Consider the following 21,904-nt stretch of genomic DNA (forward strand, 5'->3'; position numbering starts at 1 on the left):
TTAGTATTAAAGTAAGCCAAGGAAGCCAGGAGGTAGAGATGAGGAAATTTTGTTTTTTGTTCAAAAATAAAAATCTTTTGCTTTTTAATAAATCCCGAAGCTCTCTAGCTGATCTGGGTTTCTGACATGGGACTCTAGCAGCCATCCTGTCCTCTCCGCAAAATCGTTTACACTGTGTCTATCTTGTTATTTACGTGGCTGGTGTCTCCCACATTAGACTATGATTTCCTTGAGAGTAAAGATCATGTTTTTGCCTTTTTTTGTATTCCCAGCACTTAGCACAGTGCCTGGTATACAATAAGTGCTTAAAAATGCATGTTAACTGAGTCCTGACAAAAGTACATGCAGATAGGATGACTTGACAGTATTTTTTTCTTTCGCCCTCACCTTAAAGCAGTATGTTTCTTCTGACCAATCCAATTAAAACTGCATGCTTCAATTAAATGGAAACTCACTGCTTAGTACCCAGCCTCCCAGAGCTAGGTATAAGAACAACCTTCTTAACACCTAGCCTTCTTAACGCTGGTCCAATTTTTATCACTTTGTTCTCATTCCCTGTGGATGGAAGCATTTATACAGAAGAAGAAATGGTAAACAACCATGAGAAATTAATTTAAACTCAAACAGAACAGACCTGTTTTCCCCTAAACCCATAATGTTTCCCTGGCACACAAAGTGAGAATTTAGGATTGGTATGAAAGGGACCGCAGACAAATGAATGGAAACCGTAAAGGACATTTCCCTGGCAGCCTAAGGCTCTTGGAGAGGTTTAAATGGACTTAGTTTATAACCCACAGCACGTTCATCTAAGTTGTTAATTTTCATTATTTACTGAGCCAGTCCATTGAGTTAGTGCATGAGTACATATATCTAGGAAAAGCGTTGTAGGCAAATGATGAGCCAGGCCCAGAATCGGAAAAGAGGGAGCCTGCAGTCTAGATTACATCTGGGAAATTGGACAGGGCTTTTAACTATCTCAAGCTGCACACACATACACACCCTGCACACCCTTCTTTTGAACAACACTGTGTTCTCCTGATGATGTCATAAGTTTGCCAACTTTGGAACACCCCAATTTCTGAAGAACTCAAGTTAGACAGGTGGTACAAACAGCAGTGGAGAGATGCATGTATTGTTAGGGTTAGAAGACTGCCACATGTTTCCAGCTAGGATCTTGCCAGAAGTGTCTAATAATAAGGAGGAGGAAGAGGAAGAAAAAGAGGAGGAGGAGGAGGAGGAGGAAAAGGAAGAAAAGAGGGAAGAGAGGGAGGAGAAGGAGAACAAAGAGGAGGAGAAGGAGAAAGAGCTATTCATGTGATGTCACTGCTATGGGAGTTTCTCAGATGAGCAAACTCCTTTCAGCGCAAGTCAGCACCTTCTCTGCAACTTTTAGTCAGAGTTGCCTAAAGCAGAGGTGTCCAACGCACAAGACTCCTGAATGTGACCTGAATCAAATTAAATATAATCAGAAAATATTTAACAAAATAAATTTTAAAATGGGACGTAGATAATGCTTCTAAGTGGTTTTCTAAGCCAAAATGATACCTTCAGGGATCCTTACATACAATTTAGTGATGCTTTTTCTATTTTATTTTGCTACCACTGGCCTAGAGCACTGAGAGTTGAAAGGTCAGAGGGTCACACAGGCATGATGGGTCAGGGTTGGGGCCTGAATCTACATCTCCTAAGCTCTTAGGCAGCCCTCTATATCACATACCAACCACCATCACCATCACTATCATCACCATCCTCCTCCTCATCTGTACAGAGCTTTAGGGTTTGCAAAGCTTTTTGCATATTTTATCCAGAAAATGTACGAGAAGTGACCTGGCCACATAGCAAGAGCAAACAGGGTTAAGTGACTTGCCCAAGGTCACACAACTAGTAAGTCTCTGAGGCCAAATTTGAACTCGGAAAGATGAGTCTTCCTGACTTCAGGCTCAGCGCTCTATCCACTGAGCCACCTAACTGGTCTCAGAGAGAGCAACAAAATGTGCTTCAATAGTAGCTTGTTCACCTAATTTCTGATTCTGATACCAAAATGTCCTTTATGTTTCTCAACCACAGGAAACAAACACATTGGGACAACGTTTCTTTTGCCTTCCCTGACCTTAACTAAGAATCCTTCCTTGGCCTACCATCCTTTTCTTCAAGGACCATTTCTATGTGACACTTTCCCTGACCTCCTCCTCCACACTGATGTTGCAGAGTAGTCTTGACAAACTCAAATAGAAATGGGAGCTATGAATCCATACATGAGGATCTGTGAGGTCCCCATAGCAACTTACATAACCACATATTAACATTCTTTATCTTCTATTGTATTTTTATTTTGTTACACATTTCCCCAGTACATTTTAATCTGGCTTAGGCTATACTGTGACCTTGTGTTTGACACCACTGCTATAGAGAATGGTATCATAACCATTCATTTACTTGTCTGAAATAACAAATTCAAGTTAAACAAATGATTGATTGAAGCCCATTATTTACAGAGAGCCAGGGTTGCTTGGTGATTAAAGATCTAGGCAGGAACCCTGGGTTTAAGTCTTACTGTGTGACCTTGGGCGAGTCACTTAACTTTTTGCTACTGCAACTTTGGTAGCAACTTTCTAAGACTATAAGTTACAGAGAAAGGGCTGGCCCGTCTTTGTAGAAGGAATTTTCTCAGCGAGGTATTCTCCAAACCAGGGAAATAACAGGTCTCATCCCTGTTCTATCGCCACTTATGAGCAAGACACTATGCTAGGCTCTAGGAATACAAGGATGAAAATGAGATTCAGTCCCTGCTTACAATCTAGTGGAGCTTACAATCTAATGGAATAAGGCCCTTGAATATTTTTTGGCTGGGCCAATGGCCTACCATAGGAAAAAAAAAACAAAGTTAGAAAAACAAAATTTTGAACTTATTGATATGGTGCCTTGGGTCCTTTACTTATATGTACACGTCTTATTTCTGTACATGTTGTTTATGACATAGAAAGCAGGATATACAAATTCTGAAAATAAATATGTGTGAGGTGAAAGTTACCTCTGTATCCTCCATTCATACCATGCTTCTTTCCCACAGACAATTGATCACTTAAAATCCCTTCTTTTGCCAATGGAATTCCCACCCTTCAGGACCTAATTTCAATATCACCTCCTCCTTGAAGCCTTCTCTGATGACTCTTTTTATGCCGATTTTTCCTTGGGTAGTGGAAAAAATACTGAATTTGAATTCAAAGTCCCCAGGTTCACATTCTTGTTCTGATATTAACTTGCGCTGTGGCCCTAGACAACAAGATACTTCCCAAAGTGAAAGGCAAAGAGAAAATTTCCATCCTCAAAGATGTCCTATTCTACTGGCATGTTAAGCATTCAAATCTATGTTACTATCCATGATCTTTAACACATTGTTGTTGTCTTTTTTAGATCAGGGGGTGAATTAGCCTAAAGGAAGTATAATCCATCAGAGAGATAAAAAGAATGAGATTGTAATCTGTGAGTTAATCCAATGAGTCTATGAAGTCATTATACTGTTTCTAATGGTTACTAAAAAGCAATTTTCCAAAGAGGTGAATTCTGACATATATTTCCAATTGGGTTTTGAACCATTGATAAAGATATAGATGTTAATAATGGATGAATCAGAAAACATTTATGAAATGCTTACTATGTGCCAAGCAGTATTATGCTATGTTCTAGGGATACAAATAGAAAAAGAAATAGTCCCTGTCTCAAAAAGCTCACACTAATTAGAGGGAGAAAACCCGTAAAAGAAATTTCAACTTCAGGGCAGAAAGAAGGGCCCCAAAGTCCTAAAGGTTCAGTGGCAAGGCCTGACGGAAAGGCCTAGAAGGCCTTATGACACAGTGGCAAGGCAGATGGTAAGGTCTGGTGGTCCTCCACATCACTGGAAGGAATAGAATTGTGGACTCCTATATCATTTAAATGATGCATCTGGGTCATAGAACCAACAAGATGGAAAACCAGACTCCAATCTTCATGACATCTCAAACCTCTTCAAAATAGGAATTATATACAGGAGCTAAAGCAATTTCAGTTGTCCAGGATAGTGATGCCAAATTCAACTTAACACAGAAATCACTAAACTATCCATAAGGATGCCATATTGATTTGAAAAACCACATATGTATTAACATTATCTATATTTTATTATATTTTTATTTGTTTTATTCATTATTCCCAATTACATTCCCCCCCTTGCCCATCACACTCCAAAAATAGGGCCACATAAGCCTACCTTGAGCTTGTAACAAAACCCCCTATATAACCTCCCCACCTCTTCCCACTGCCATGAAAACTAAAAGGCAAGAAGCTTGCTCAGACTGGGGCAGCAGCATGGCATCACTCCATATTTCAACAAAGCTCAGCCAGAAAACTGAGGGACAGAAGGAAGAGGGACAGGACATATGTGTGGCTGTGTGTCTCTCCATTAAGCCTGAGGGAAAGAGCCCAGTATCCAGCTGGGGCCTGTTCTCTCCCTCCCAGAAGTCACTTGGGGCAGAGACTAAAGTGAAGAAGCAGGAATTGCCCAGTATGGGAGGAGGCTGAAAGTTGTTGTGTTTGTCCTTCATTCTCAAAGAGGACCATGACATCAGGGAGACAATGACAAGACTTGCAGTTGACTTTGATTTGAGTGAGGGAGGGCTGTGCAAGGTCACCAGCCTCACTTTCTCCTCCAGAGCCATCTGGGTCCAAGGGCCTGATATTCACCAGGATAACTGGAGATGGCCCAGAGCTTTGAGATCAAGCCCCTAGGGAAACCACATCCAAAGAAAGTAAGAGATATGATGCCTCTTTAAGGAAAAAAAGGCACTGGAATTGCTAAAGAATTCAGGAGAAAGCTGTCCGAGTGGGTGAGCAGTCAAGCAGTCCAAAAGAGTTCTGAGTTTCTGGGGGTAAAGACAAAGAAGGAAGGTATTCCTTGCACGATATAGCAGTCATCTGCTCCCAGGCCAGCCTGGGAGGGCTCTGAATATCTGGGGTTAGGGGAGAATGCAAAAGGGAGGTGAAGGTGGGGAAAGAATATGATGAGCATAGTACCTCTCTCCATCTATTGGAAGGTAGGGACAATACCTATGCCACTGTCTTAGTAAGGCACTTAGTGAGTCTTAATTTTCTCTCCCCTCTACCTTCCCACCTCCACCCTTAGATATAGTTATGCTTTTTCTCTTACGTGTCACTTTCTTATTCTTGGTACATTAGGAAAAGGCACTGGGGTGTACTGAAAAGAATGTCACCTTTGGAGTTGTAGGACTTCAGGCTCACATTGCCATTTACTACTTTGTGACCTTAGGTAAATCATTTCCCCTTTCTGGGCCTCAGTTTGCTCATCTGTAAAATGGAAGAGTTGAACAAAATGACTTCTGAGGTCCTTTCCAGCTCCGCATCTGTGATCCCATGAATCCATAAGAATTATTTATTATCTCTGGGGTGGCATCCAGAATTTAAAATCCTGCCCCTTACCACTCCTTGAAAGGTCAGAACCCTGCTGATTTTGGCTTCCCGTGATTAATTAGACCAATAAAACTACCATTGTACAATGACACCGTTGGCTGAAGATGATTATTAGAGGCAGAAGATTATTACTAAAATAATGCCTTTCCAAAGTAGGTGGTGACTAGCAGAGGGTTTTCAGCTGGATGTGGGCTGTTGCTGCAACCACACACTTTTCCAATGCTTTGGAGGGTACCAAATGAAACATCTCCCTATTAGAGTTGGCAGCCTGCATTTGGTCTCATTGAAGTTCCTTCTTCACAGAGGCCTAGAAGAATCAACACTTCCCCACCAGCCTTTTCCCAACCCCACCTGCCCTGGAAGAAAAGGGAACATGAATCCTTTAAAAATATTTCCAGCCCTGACCTAATCCCCCTGTGGTGTGGCATGGAATAAACACCATGTTTGGAGATTGGGGACACGGTTCAAATTCAGACTGCTGCTTATCACCTTATTCCCTTAGGCAGAACATTCCTTCCTTCTCTTTAGGAATGAGTTTCCTCATTACTCTTCAGGATGTATAAGGAGCACTTGAAAGAACAGAGGGGTGTAAAGACTGAAGAGGAAAAGACTCAGGGAAAGGACATTTAGAAGGGGGGTTAGATTTGTTCTATTTGACTGTGAAGAGCAGAACCAGAAACGACGGGGGAAATTGCAAAAACAAGCAAAAAAAGGCAAATTTAGGTCCTATTGTGAGTGAACCTCTCAAACAATTGGAATTACCCAAAGGAAGAACATACTACCTTAGGGAGGCTGGGCTTCCTGTCATCAGGGGTCTCCAAGCAGAGGCTGAATGATCATTTTTCAGTTGTTGCTGTTGTTTGTCCTTCGTTCTCAAAAGGACCATTGACATCAGGAGGTGACACCTTGACTTGCAAGTGAATTGGACTTAAGTGAATAAGGGCTGTACAAAGTCATCAACCTCACCCTGTCCTCCAGAGTCATCCGAGTCCAGTGGCAAGATGATTGTCGATGGTACAGGATGCATGGGAGACCTTGGCCTTTTTAAGCTAAGGTCTTTCCCAGATCTCAGTTTGTCTGAAGCAACACCCATTCAATAATTAAAACTATGTAAGGATTGAGGCAAAAGATGGCCTAGTTTGCCTTCATAAAAGAATCAGTCTGGGTGGGGAAGACGCTCAAGACTCTCTACTTTTCAGTATGTTGTAGTAGGAGTTCTTTTTTGGTTATGGGTGAATTAGATGGCCACTGAAGTCAGTCAGTCAATGAACATTTTTAAGCACCCACAATGTTCCAGGCACTGTGCTAAGTGCTGGGGACAATTGTAAAATTCTGAAATTCTGGGCTCTATAAACTAGGTTTGTTGTACTAAATGCCCTCTTAGGTTCCTTCTGGCTTCAAATCTTGTGTCTAAAAAATTACATTGAATCTAGGTGATTGAGATTAGAAATTTTTCTCTTGTCTGAGGATTGGGGAGGGGAAAGAGTTGGATCCCCTGTTCTTTGCATCTATGTCAACCACAACAAAGCTCGATATTATTCAGTCAAAATGAATCAGCTTTAATAATGGTGTCCTGCATTTTTTAAGAGGAAAGCTACTAGGAAAATTGTTTAGTGGCTAAGAGGCAGAGGGGCATTTGAATTTGGATCATTGTCCTTGAAGAGAGAAGCAGGTGTGATTTTTCTGTCCTTACCTGTATTTGAAATTCCCCTTCTCTGTAAATGCAAGGACATAGTCAGTGGCAAGAAGAACTTGCCACTGACAGTGACCAATTGGTTCCCACTGCTGGTTGGTAACATTGACGTCAGCCCCCACGGCTGAGAAATTAGCTGAAGCCTGGAGAGGAAATAGGCCAAAAAAGAAAAAAAATTCAATCCGGGAAGACCAAAGTTATTTCTCTTTTTACTTCGTAGCCTCTCAGAAGCCGTGATGCTTTGCTGCTTTTGGATAGTAGGAAAATTTCCAAAAATAGAACAGCGAAATGTCAAAGTTAATGGGATCACGGCAATAAAATATCCCTAGTACCAAGAAATCCGACTTCATTAGCTTGATGTGAACGTTGCCTTCAGCCCTGCAGCAGACAAACTGTGCTGCCGTCACCTTTACTTTTCCCCATAGTATATATCCCCTCACACATACTCTCATTCAGCGAAGGAAAGCGACACCATTGCCTATTTCTCCCCAACTACAGTGGCTCTTTTTCTTTTCTTTTTTTTTTCCTCTTCTTGAAAATAATTTCCACTCTGCTGACTGAGGACCTGGTCTGTCCTGGCTAAGGCAAAGAGTTTTATTAATGAACCATAGGATTTAAAGCTGGGAGACAACTTAGAGATAATCTCTAGTCCAAAACTCACGTTTTTCAAAGGAAACCGAGTCTCAGAAAGACCATGACTTGCTGTGATCTGAACTCAGGGATTTTGACTCCAGTTTGATGCTTTCTCCTACATCATTCTTCCTTACCTAGACCAAGTGTGGATAGGACCTAGACAACATTCATTTACTCCTTCACAGATACTTATTACTTAACTTCCACATTACTCAGACTTACAGTAACTTCTATCTATGAGCAAAGAAAACTTTAAAAAAATGTTTTTAAACCATCAACTCTGTAGGGTTGACCATAAAACATATAAAGCTATGTTATGCCTAAAAGTTGGGTCCCAGTGGCTGTCATGGAGAAATTGCCCATTTTTTATATAAGAAAAGTACTTTAGTGTATGTTGCAATCACCGCAAGCGTCTCAATAAAAAACACCACATGATCATCAAAAAACAAAACAAAGGGGATGGCTAGGTGGTGCAGTGGGTAGAGCACCTGGAGTCAGGAGGACCTGAGTTCAAATCCAGTCTCAGACGCTTGACATTTACTAGCTTGACGCTTACTAGCTGTGTGACCTTAGGTAAGTCACTTAACCCCAATTGCCTTCCCTTCTCCCCTCAAAAAAAAAACAGAAACAAAAATACTTACTACCATTCTTAGATCTTTTGCATCTGTTTCTTTCCTACTACACATGATGGTGGGTATACATAATTGTCCTTTCAACAATGTATAGGCAACTTCAACCTTACAGAAAGATAGATGAGGGAAGAGTGAATTAGAGCTGCACCTATGGGCTTGCTCTTCTTTCCCAGAACCGAGGGCACCTAAGCAAAACCTGAAAACACAGCCAAAGGGTAAAGAGCACCTTCTAATCACTTGCAAATAATCCCCCCTCTCCCAGCTCCCTCTCACATAAAGAATTTTTTTTTTTTACAAATTCCAGAAGGGAGAATAATAGTTTTAGATTTCATTTAACTTGTTAATTTAATTTCATTTCATTAAACTTCATTTAACTAAGTTCTTCTGTAACTTTGAGTAATCTACTGCTTTTTAATAATAAATGGGGTCTAGAATCTAAAAGATTAATGGCGATCAATGGTATCTCACAACCCAGATTCCCCTTTCCTCATTCCAGTTTTAGAACAAAAATATTAGCAGAAAGTGAGTGGAAGGGAAAAGTGAGCAAATATAGCATGTCTTTTAATATGTAAATAGATGAAGGATCTGTGATTCTGTCTCTGTGGAGAACTAAGTCCTCCATAAATGTTTTTGCATTTGTTCACCTACACAGATTGAAGCCCATTTATTTAATCGGTCATAGAATCATAGATTCAGAGCTGAAGGGGACTTCATGGGTAATCTAGTCCAACCTCCATCTTACAGACCAGGAAACTGAGGACATGACAGGTTAAGCAACTTCTCCAAGATCACACTAGTGATAAAGATGGGATTCAAGGTAGAGAAGTTGTCTAAACTGCTTATTGGCTCAGATGTAAGTCTTTTACATTTTCTTTCGTGTGAAATATGACCTATCCTTATTTAATATCTTGTTAGCCTGAATGCTTTCATAGGAGCTAAGTGCCCTCTTTTACTTTCTTTTTTTTTTGGGGGGGGGTGACCCATACAGGAGCCAAAAGCTGATGTTTCCAAAGGAAGTCCTGGGGAGGGGGAAAGGGTTGATATAAACTTAAAGGAGATAACCTTGTCCCTTTAAATCCAAACCTGTGGTTCTAGGCCATAGATTGTCTATATCTCTGTGTTGTTCCCTGAGAATGTAGGTTTGTTAAAAGCTTATCTTATATGCTTATGTCCCAGAACCTATCATGGTACCCTGTACACAGAAAGTTTTTGCTGATATTAATGATAGGGTTATGCTATTAGCATATCAGCTAATATGTGGGTTATAACAGCAAACTCCTGAAGGCAAGGTTCTTTCTGCTTACTAATTAACCATTAGCGATCCAAATGGTGGTTATTTCAGGCTTGTGAAGGCATTTTGAAGCATGAGGCATTTGAAGGCAGGGGGGATCTCCAGTGCCCCTTATATCATATCAGGAATACTCCCACTTATTCTACTGACCTTCAGGGTGACAGTTGGTAGTAGAGGTCAACTGTAGATTCCTTAATCCCTTTAAAGGTAGAATTACCATGGAAACCCTAAACTAATCTGTTTGGCAGTTTATAGGACTGAATTATGATTGGGTCTTGAGTAACTTGTAAAGTATATAAGGATTTTTGAAATCAAAATAGGGAAGAAAAACCAAACAAACAAGTTATTCCTCACTTCCACTGCATGGATAAAATAACGGTGATGGAAGTATTATATTGAAAACACTTATGACATACGGTAGAAAGTGTGCTGAATTTGGAGCTTCCTAATTGGTCTTGCTTCCTCTAGTCTCTCTCCACTCCAGTCCTTCCTACAGACTGCTAAGAAATGTTCCTTAAGCACAGATCTGACCATGTGATTTCCATAACTCAACCAACTCCAGTGACTTAGTATTGCCTCAAAGACAGAAAAATAGAAGCTCTTCTGTTTAGCTTTTAAAGCCAGACACAATCTAGCCCCAATCTATCATTCCAGACCCACAGGATATCACGTCCTTCTTACCTCTACAACACAGAGCAGCTAGGTGGCTCAGGGGATAGAGTGCTGGTCCTGGAGTGAGGAAGACTGAGCTCTAATCTGGGCTCAGACACTTACTAGCTGTGTGACCCTAGACAAGTCACTTAACCTCTGTTTGCCTTGATCCACTGGAGAAAGAAATGGCAAAGCATTCTAGTTTCTTTGCCAAGAAAACCCAATGGACAGTGTTGGCATGCTGTGGTTGACAGGGTCATGGGGAACTCAAGGACCATCTTCTGCATGAAGCTTTTCCTGATGCCTTCACTGCTAGTGCCCTAACTTCCAGACTACCTTGTGTTTAACTACTTTGTATATATTTGTATTCATTCATTTTATATATATGCAGTATGTTTTTAGATGTTTCTGTCTCCTATTAATATGTAAGTTCATAGTGGGTAGGGATTGTTACATTTTTTGTTTCTGTATCCTCAGAACATAGCACAGTGTCTGGCACATAATAGACACTTAATAAATATTTTGATTGATTGATCAGAAGTACAAAGAGTTTTCTCAGTCATCTAGGAAATCAATTGTAGAGACCCCATGACTCCCTTTGAGAGCAAAAGGTGTTACACAACCATACAAGTCTTTGGAGACAAAGCAAGGGATTAAATTTATCACTGTAAGAGACTTCAGAGACCATTTAATCCAGCTCCCTCATTTTACGGAGGAGGAAACTGAGACCTGGAGAAGAGTACTGTCTTTACCAGGGTCTCACAGGTAATATGGAGAAGAACCAGTATTCAAACCCATATCTTCTACCTCCAAATCTAGCACTGTGACCATTGCGCCACTCCTCACACAGATTCAGTGCTGAAAGGAATGTTAGGAGCCATCTATTCTGAATCCTGTATTTAAGAAAGGAGAAAACTGAGTGGAGGCAAGGAGATCCATTAGAAGGCTACTGCAGTAGTCTAGGCAGAGGTGATGAGGTAACTGTGTGGGTGAGAGAAGGAGGAGTGAGATTATCTAGGTAGAAATGAGGAGATTGGTAAACAGACTAGATATGTGGGGTGAGGCAGCGAGGTGGCGCAGTGGATAGAGTGCCTGACCTAGACTTAAGAAGACTCATCTTCCTGAGTTTAAATCTGGCCTCAGACAATTGCTAACTGTGTGACCCTGGCCAAGTCACTTCACCCTGTTTGCCTCAGTTTCCTTATCTGCTGAGCTGCAGAAGGAAGTGACAAAACCAAGATATGTGGGATGAGAGTGAAAAGTCAAGCATGGTTCAGAGGTTGTCAGTCTGGGTGACTGGGAGAACAGTGCCACCCTCCATGGCTAGTGGTCCCAGAATGGTCCGATTTTTTCAACCCCTTTTACTTATCTTGCTTTTCAGGGGAGAAGTATGAACTTCATGCAGGAACAGAGTCTACCCCAAGCGTTGTGGTGCATGTGTGTGACAGCGACATCGAGGAAGAAGAAGATCCAAAGAATTCTCCAAAGCCAAAAATCATTCAAACCCGGCGTCCTGGCCTGCCGCCACCTCCGGTGTCTAACTGAGCTTCCCTCCATGCCTCAGACAACATGATCACTTCTTCTCTTTCACATGCTTTCCTTTCTTGTTGGCTTATTTTTATTAGGTCAGTTATGTTTAAAGGAATTGGTTGCCTTCAAATCCCTGGACATTTAGTTCACTGGGACACCCCCCCTTCCTTATATTGAAGCCTCTCAACATAAGGGCTAGGAAAAGGGGATCTGTTTCCTGAATCCTGTCATTCACCACTAACCCTAATGCATCTTTTAGGAGGGCCTAAAATAAATAGCATTTTGTTCTTAAGCCACTGTTACATCTCAGAGCTATGTACTCAAAAGCCAACCTAAACCAGAGATGTCAATCATGAATGTCACCCTTTGGGGGGAGGGGGTGCTTTGGCTTTCTCAATCCCCACACTGAGATGTATGCATTTTCTTTCCTGGCAACAATAATAGGACCATATGTAAACTTGAATTTTGATTGCATGAGATTCCATCCATTGTCTCTCACCCAGTCTCTGCACCTGACATCCACATGATATGCATGGTCACCAGCACTTGTTTTCGTCATTTGAGGTAATGGTAACCCTTTTGTGGTAACCCATGAAATTCCCCACGTCTAGCAGAGAACTCTCTGGAGGGGAACTTTGTTAGGATTGTCTACCTGGATAGGTCTTATTTTGTTTTCTGATGTAGTCACTGTTTGGAATAAAACATTTCCTTAATACTGTTAACATTTCTGGAGGGGAAAACCAAGTCTAGCACCCAAAGATGTTTCTTGATGTATTTTGGGTATTGCTTCCGCACACTAGCTACCACATCCCACCTAGGAGGCATGTCCAGGGTGATAGAGACTGACTTTAGCAAAAGCTGTTTGTTATTATGGCTTTCTCGTGTCAGAATTATTTGTTGTTGGGGGTTTTTTCCCCTTTCTTTTCTTTTTGTGTATATTTGTACAAACGTTTCAGCTGTGCTTTTGAAATCAGGATTTTTTTTTTTCAATTTGGTGATTGTTCAGCCGTCACCTGCCTGGAAACATAGCTCATGCATTGCTGTTAACGCATTCATAGAATATTACAGCTGTTATGGTAATATTACAGTATCTTATGGATAATACTGAGTATTGAAGGGGCACAAAAGTTACTTCAACGGCATATAAGTAAAGATCGAGTATCTTTGTTACTGAAATCCATTTTTAAAACGGTATTAAATGTGAGCATCATTTGAAGGTGGTTTAAGGAGAAACAGCAGCTGAGCAAACTAAAATGAAAAGAAAAGATTAATGGAAAATTACCCTACTCCTTCAATGCCCACATACTGTACATATAAGACATTTGTTTTAGTTTGTGATTTTCTATTTCTCTATCCCAAAGTGCATTACAGAATATACACCTATAGAACCATTACCTTCTCTGCTGTATGTTCCCGGCCTAGGTCATCTACTACTGTCCATTAATGAGTTAGTTTAGATGTGTGATGCCAGTTATGATGGAGTGGGAAAAAATCTTTTCATTGTCTAAGCCGCAGAACAAAACAAAATAATACAGCCAAATGACTGAAGGGATTTCATGGTTTTTGACTAGGGTGTATAGCTCAGTCTCATCAGAGACTGAGGTCACATAGAATGTTCATTAAGAAATTAGAAGTCCTTTTTACTGTGAACATAGCAATACAGTACTGTACTGCAGAGGGGAAACTGGGGGGAGGGGGTTGGGAGGGAGCTTGTTAGAGTTTCTCCAGCTCTAACAACCTGGAGAGGGGGCTTATAAAATACTGAGGTTCCAAAAGGGAAAAAAAGATAGCTCCTGTAAGGAAAGAAAAAAAGAGACAGAGAGAGAGAAGTATATGAATAAATGTTCTGGCTTTCACTTGCTGCTGAGATTGCTTTCTCTTGAGATTAAAGAGATTTAACAGTGAAGGCATGCTGCCCTCTAGTGGACCTCTTGTCTGACCCGTTCCATTAAAGTAACAATTCCCACCCCTGTCCAAACATTTCAGTGATCCATTCAATGGTGAAACCCCTCAGTCTGATTTTATAGGCTACTTGGCAATCAATCAATGAGCATTTTTTAAAAGAACCTACTATGTGCCAGCCACTGGGCTAAGTGCTGGGAAAACAAAGACAAAATGGAAATCACCCCTGCCCTCAAAGAATTTGCATTCTGTTCTTACTGATTACCCAGGACACAAGCTCCAAAGAAATTTGTATAAGGGAATGTGGAACTCCTGTTTTGCAGTTAGCTCATTTGCCCTGACAGCAAGTCTATTACATGTTTCAGACCAAGTACAATAGAATTCAACACCATAGAATTCAAGCTCAACGTGGCAGATCGGATCTCACCAGGTCGTCAGAACAGATAACAAAATCTTGCCCATTCCCAGTGATAATTTGTTCCCCAAGCTAAGTACATCTTTCACTGGGCGAGGTTTGTATTAAAAAAGGAGCTTGGTTATCTAGGTGAATAAGGAACTCAGAAAGACTCAATGGTATCTCCTAGCACTGTGAAAGTCAGAATTGCCTCAGCATTTCCATGGACATGCATTATGCAAACCTCTTTAGCACTATTTTCAGTTTGAAGAGTGTAAAAATAAGGTGAGAGGTTCCCACCGAGTGAATCATTTGTGCACGTGTATAACTCAGAGAGCTTAGACTTCAAATAAATCTGGTGAATGATACTTTGTCCAAGTGGTTTACTTACTTTGGGCATTTGGGAGGCTAATGTTGAGGCTAAACTGTCTTGTTTGGTGATTGTCCCAATGGGTTACTAATCAAGGAGGCAACATGATATAGCAAATAAGACAGCAGACCAGCAGTCAGGAGACATGGGTTCTAATCCTTACATAAGCTGTGTGATCTCACTTCTCTGGGCCTCAGTTTTCTCACTTGTAAGATGAGGAGATCATCTAATGTCCCTTTCAGTTCCAGATCCTATGATCCTATGAGATGACCTCTGAGATTCCTCCCAACTCCAAAAGTTTTATCATTCCAATTTTAGCTCTGTGAAAAACCAGTTGAATACACTAGTAACTTGGCAGCCAAATATCAGTCATAAATTTGAGATGCAGGGATTCCTCAAAGGGAATTTGTGCTTTGAATCATCTTATCTCTCTAGTATTGGTATATTGGTGCTGGTGTCCCTAGTGTTGAATAAGCTATGATCTCACATGTGAGAAATTAAAAAAAAACTATTTAAAAAAATATCCCTTGGTCTCCCATAACTTTTTAAAGTGTACCTTTTTTAAAATTGTTGATTTCCATAAGAATGACTAGTGTGTTGAACAGCAAAGTTCCAGACTGGTGCTTTGTATTGTTACACACACACTCCACCCCGCCCACACATGTATATATAGATAAATGATAGATAGATATAGAAATAGATAGATTTAAAGTCTGGAGAATCTTGTGTTTTATGCCAGTGAAGTGAATCCCTAGCTAAAACCAAATCATACATACCTATAATAAAATCAGTAGTAACAACTATTATTATATAACTATACCAGCTTAAATTCACTATCTTCTGTCTAGTCTTGAAGTCATTATCATAATTTTTGAATAGAAATGAGTATGGTATTCAAATCAGACTGAGAACTGTATCAAAATATATTAATCCCTTAATATTCTTCCTCACCTCATGGAGACTTTGTCTAATGAAACAAAATGTCATTTGGACATGATAACTAAAATTTTTGATGTGCACAAGCAAGAATAGAGACGGAAGTCTCTATTAATTTAGAGGTCAAAATGACCCAGTAGATGAAGGCAGTGAGACAAATGCCTTTGTCTTCTTCAGGTAAGACATGTTAAGCATAGGATTTACCAAGATGAAAGTTGAGTCTGTGTATGTGAAAGACACCCCCTCCCCTGCTATGTTGGAACAGAGACTTAGAGCTGCAACATGGGACCTTAGAGATCATCTAAGCCAAACTTCTCATTTCATGAAAGAAGGAAACTGAGGCCCAGAGAAGTGATCTGTCCAAGATAGAAAGGAGCAGAAATGGTATTACATAGGAATATATTGTGTCCACACACAAAGCAAATAGAGACTAAGACGCCATCACATCTTGAAAGAAGTGGGACATTAGACTGGCCTTGAATATTGTTTGAAGAAGTAAAGAAGAAAGTATAGTGGGTTAGGCATGGAGTGGGGTGAATATTATACAAATAAAGGCATACTACCTAGGGACACATGAACATGATATCAATGTATATGCAAGTCAGGTCTAGATCTCATGTCCTCTAGGTTGAGTCTTTACTCAACTAGTCTAACTGCCACTTGATTATCTATAGAAGTATAAACATAAGGTCATAGATTTAGGGCAGAAAAGGACCATAGAGGCCATATAGTCCAACTCTCATTTTTACAGATGAGGAATATGAGGCCCAGAGAGATGAGATGTCTAGACTGCACAGGGAATGACAGGCTGAAATAGAACCAGGTCTTCTAACAACAAATTCCATGCCCATTCCAGTGTACCATGACGTTTACTTATTTGACCCTTCTTAAGTGATGGGGGAGACTCACACACATGCTCGGCTTTGATCATATTATCTTATTTTGCGTTCTTTATCTATTGCCTCAATGCTGGCGATTGATAAATCTTTAGCCCCTGCCCTGACAGTTTGCCCAAGCTCCAGTCTCATATTTCCTACTTCCTGCTAGACAGCTCCACCCCCGATGTTCCACCAAGACCTCAAACTCAGTATCTTTCCCACCACATCAGTTTGTTCTTATGAGCTGTCTATCTCTATGAAAGGTATCACCCTTCTCTGAATTCTACAGACTCAAAAACCTCAGTCATCCTTCTCTCTTTCCTCTGTCTGGTTTCCTTTGTCCCGCATCTCCATCTCCCTGTAAACCTTAACGCCCTATATTAATGTGAGTTATACCTTAGAGGGATGCCCTGTCAAGAGCTCATTATCTCTTTCACTGGCTGTTACAATAGCATCTGAAGCTATCTCCCAGCTGGGAGGAATATCATGAGTAAAGCCATAGGGTGGAGGAGGGGAGGGAGGGAAGGAAATGAGCGATATGGCTAAAGAACCATGAGTAGTCCAATTTGGCTGGAGAATAAAGTACACAGATGAGAGTAGCGGGAGATCAGGGTTGCAAGGGAAATGATTCATAAACCTCAAAGCACCATATATCCTGAGTTATTTTGATTTACTTTCTCCCTCTCCAATAAATCTCACCCATGGCTGCCAGATTAATCTTTATCAAGCATTATTCTGGTCATGCTAATACCCTCTCATGAAACTTCAATCGCTCCCCAATGACCACTAACCGAAATCCAAACTTAGCCACCACAGTGTTTGAAACTCTTCATGATATGACCCCAGCATTTCTTTGTCTAGCCTTAGCGCCCACTGTTCCCATCTCTGTACTTTCTACACCAGCAAGATTGGACTACCTATTTTTCCCAATCTTGTCTCTCATTTTCCGAACTCTATGTCACTGCTTGTTGGTGTTCCTTCCAATTGAAATGTCTTCTTTTGTATCCCTGATGACCAAAATCTTACTTGAATGTGATCCCTCCCTCCTCCAAGCCCTAACAGTAATGACGATTTAATAATAATATAATTTAATAACACTTATTAAATTTTGATAATAACATATAGTGTTCACAGACACTGTGCTAAGCACTTTACAATCCTTATTTCATTTGATCCTCACAACAACCCTGGGAGGAAACTGAGGCAAACAGGGGGTAAAGTGACTTGCCCAGGGTCACACCAATATTAAGTTTATGAGGCAGGATTTGAACTCAGGTCTTCCTGACTCCAGGCTCAGTGCTCTATCAACTGTGCCAACTAGCACATTATTTGTGTCACTCAGATATCACTGATCATACTATGTGGCATTATACATATATATATATATATATATATATATATATATATATACATATATATATATATGAATACTTGCTTTATCCCACCTAATAAAAAGCAAATAAGCAAGGTGACATAGTGAATGTGGAAGCAATGAATATGGATTTAAATCCTGGCTCTGCCACTTAGAACTTGGAAAGTTACTTCACCTACATAGAATTTGGTTTTCTCCTCTGTAAAATGGGAGAGTGGGATAGACTAGGCAACCTCTAAGATCTTGTAAATTTATGATCTTTTCAACAAGAGATGTGTCCTACTTGCTTTATCAGATAAGGCAGCAGATGTAGATCCAAGAGGGACCATCAAGGTCTGGTATTCCAACCCTCTCATTTTACAGAAGAGGAAACTCAAGATCAAAAAATGTAAAGTGACTTGCCCAAAGTTACATACTAAGTACTAAAGCCAAGATTTGAACCCAGGTCCTCTGACCCTAGAAACTCTTTCCATTGTACTGTATTTCCACCACTTTGTATCATTCTAATGGCTTAGCAGAGTACAGAATTAGCAAGGCAATAATCATAATATAGATGATAATTGTTAAAATGCCTATGTGGTTTGGTATCTCAAAATATAAGGGACTCTCCACATAGAAGGTAGAAGTAAAACATTTATTCAGACACCAGAGGACCAAATCCCATAACCAATAAGCCTAATCCATCACAGCAGCAAAGAATTCAATACACAATACCACAGCAGAGAACCACTCCATCCCAAAGCCTTCCATCCCCTTCTGAGGCCCTCCCAAAAACTCACAGCCACCACACGTCCACTCTTTCCCTCAGTTCTAATTGCTCTCTCTCTCTCTCTCTCTCTCTCATTTCCTGTGACACACTTTCCTTTTCTTCTCAGTAAGCTCCTCCCACCACACGTGACTTAGGCTTCCTGTGATTTAAGCAGGTCACATGGCATATTAATGGATGGGAAAGATCTTCAAATCTAAATTGTAATTACAAGTACACAGTCGATAGTAAGTGAATCTCCAACATAACATTTATCTAGGTGATATGATTCCTCCAGCAAAAGGTCACATGATCAGGTCACAACCAGAACAAAACTAGGTATTCCTTCTATTTAGATACTTGCTTATGCTTTCATGATAGAATTAAACCTGGGTGCTACTATGAAGAAATAGGACCTACTGTAGACTAGGCACTGTTCTCAGCACTAAGGCTGCAAATAAAAAATTGAAAGTCCCTGCACAAAAGCCCATGTGCTTACATTCTAGTAGGAAGAGGGGGCCATAACATTTACTTATATAATAAGTGAATACAAAATGTGTGTAAGGTAGTTTGGGGGAGGGAAAGCACTAGCTTCTGGGAGGACTATGAAATGCCTTCATTGGAAAGTATATGCTGTGTTTCAGAGGAAACCAAGGATCCCAAAAGACAGAGATGAGCAGGGAGAGCATTCCAGGCATGGCAGACAATCAGTGCAAAGGTTTAGTGTTGAGAGATGGAGTTCTATGTGTGAGAAGCCACAAGCAGGCCAAACTGTAGTATGGGACGAAATTGACATGTATGAAGACTGGAAAGGTAGGAAGAGGTCAAGTTATAAAGGGCTTTAAACGCCACATGAAGGAATTTTATATTTGGTCCTAGAGACAACAAGGTGCCTCTGTAGTTCATTGATTCCATATAAGACTCAAAAAAAGGGACAGCATTGAGTTTTGTGGCGGTGGAAAGAGTTGGATTCAGGAGACCTGGCTTCTAGTCTTGGCTCTCAGCTGACTCCAGGAAACTCATCTTCTTCTTGGTCTTAATTCTTCATTTGTAAAATGAGGGGTTTGGACTTTACCTCTCAGGGTCCTTCCAGCTTTAATCAAAATGTTCTATGACTACGTTTTAGACAGCATCATATAATTATAATGTTCCATGACTATACTGTATTATATTGACTGGGGGAGGGGAAACCCTGGACCTGTGATTTCATTGGTGTGAAGGACTTCCAGTGAGGAAATTTGCTCTACCAATGCTGATCAGCAACTACTTTGCAACTTTCATTCTTAGAAAGTTGGAAAGGTTAAGTGAATAAGGCAAGGAAAGAAGGAAGAAAGGAAAGAAGGAAGGAAGGAAGGAAGGAAGGAAGGAAGGAAGGAAGGAAGGAAGGAAGGAAGGATGGAAGGAAGGAAGGAAGGAAGGAAGGAAGGAAGGAAAGAAGGAAGGGAGGGAGGAAGGAAGGAAGGAAAGAAGGAAGGGAGGGAGGGAGGAAGAAAGGAAAGAAAGAAAGGAGAGAGGGAAGGAAGGAGGGAAAAAAGGGGGAGGGAGGGAAGGAAATAGGAAGGAAAGAAGGAAATAGAAAGGAAAGAAGGAAGGAAGGAAGGAAGGAAGGAGGGAGGGAGGGAGAGAGGGAGGAAGGAAGGATGAGTGAATGGATGGGAGGGAGGAAGAGAGGAAGGAAAAAGGGAGGGAAGAAGAGAGGAAAACGAAAGAAGGAAGGAAAGAAAAAGAAAGAAAGAAAGGGAAGGAGGAAGGAAGGAAGGAAGGAAGGAAGAAAGAAAGGAAGAAAGAAAGAAAGAACGGAAGAAAGAAATAAGGTAGTATTCATTAAGTGCTTACTATGTGCCAGGTTCTATGCTAAGTACTGGGGATACAAATACAAATAAAAAGAAAAACTGTCTTTGCCCATAACAAATTTACATTCTTAATGTCTTACATATCTTAATGGGAAGATAATACATAAAAGGGAGCTGAAAAAGCAAGAGGGTTGGAGATGGGATGAAGGTACCTAGAACAGGACATGATTTTGAATTTAAAAGGCAATCAGGAACAGGGGAGGAAGGAGGATGAAGGTAGAGCAGCCCAGTACCTTCACAAAATGGAGGTTCTGGGAGCAATCCACAAGTAGGAGGAAGAGGAGACATGGGCCATGTGGAGGGATATTTCCATGATGACTGGATCATAGTGGTGGTGCTAGACTGATCAGGATGAGGAGGCCCTAGGAGCTGAGGGAAGCTCCAGGATAAGCCAACAACAGAAGGGTCATGGTTTTGAAGTGAAGAGAAATAGAGAAATAACCATTCTAAGGTTTAGAGAGGTCACTCAGAGAGGATGGTCTATCCCTTGCTTATCTATTAATAATAATAATAATAATTAAGGAATATAATTATATATAATACAATGACTAATGATGAATTAATACATCATTATTTTAAAACATTTATATTGCGCCTTGACTGGAGAATCATTTTATATACGTTAGCCCATTTGATCCTCGCAACAATCCCTCAAGGTAGGTGCTATCACCCCCATTTTACAGATGGAGAAATGGAGGATGACAGAATCTAAACGACTTAGCCAGGGTCACATAGCTTAGCGAGTATCTAAAGAAGGATCCAGACCCAACTTCTTCATGATGTTAAGCCTAGTGTTCCATCCACCAAATCTCACCAGCTTTCAGAAGTCATGCTGTTTAGGTTTTAGGGTTTGATGAGGGCACAGACTTCTAATAATTTGGTGGTAATTCCAACAATTTCATCCAAATGATTTTACCCAGGAGCAAAAAAAAGTTGTATTGCTTGGCCTAGCTTTAGAAAAGTGATTTATTTTTCCCCTGAGTTATTTTGGAAGGCTTTGAGGCAGGAAGGCTGAGGAGCAAAACAGGTGATGGGGAATGATAAGTCTTTGCTTCAGGAAAATATATTCATTTTGTTCCTGGTTCAGAGTGTCCCTGCCAGCAGCGGAAATGTCTAGCATCATTGAGCATTTGGCAGACCTGCTGCCTGTATTGATGCCATTTGAATGGCATAAATTTCAAGCGGAAAAGTTTTCTGTCACACTCATTCATCCATTCCTCCCATAGACGGTCTGCGTAAATGGGTCTGGGTTTGATTCAGGGCCTTTTATGTCTCCAGAAGGAAGCCATATACAGGATTAGTTTTGTTTGCTTATATTATTGGGGGTGGGGGTGGAGGATAGTCTGAAATGCCTGAGCAACCTCTGCCTCAAGGACATCGCACACGACATCTGCTTTGGTCTTTTATCTTACTTTCTATGTCTCCTTGATACTCTCACATGGGCCCATTTTCAGAGTAACCTACACTAATAGGAGCTTTCTGGCTGGGAGTGGGGGAATATGGTGGTGGTAGGAGGAGAGATGTCTCAGTGACATAGTCAAAACAAAGAAATTAAAATATT

At 40.7% G+C, this 21,904-nt stretch overlaps 1 protein-coding gene across 1 annotated transcript in view; it reads left to right on the forward strand.

The window, feature by feature from the left end:
* Window positions 1-14,557, forward strand: part of RCAN2 (regulator of calcineurin 2) — a 368,124-nt gene extending 353,567 nt beyond the window's left edge. Inside the window, exon 5 of the mRNA XM_036767905.1 lies at window positions 11,745-14,557. Coding sequence (XP_036623800.1) covers window positions 11,745-11,908 — 164 coding nt within the window. The 3' untranslated portion in view covers window positions 11,909-14,557. The remainder of the gene's footprint in view (window positions 1-11,744) is intronic.
* Window positions 14,558-21,904: the final 7,347 nt, after the last annotated feature.

Source organism: Trichosurus vulpecula, chromosome 7 (assembly GCF_011100635.1).
Source record: "Trichosurus vulpecula isolate mTriVul1 chromosome 7, mTriVul1.pri, whole genome shotgun sequence".
In the NCBI taxonomy this organism is placed as follows: domain Eukaryota; kingdom Metazoa; phylum Chordata; class Mammalia; order Diprotodontia; family Phalangeridae; genus Trichosurus; species Trichosurus vulpecula.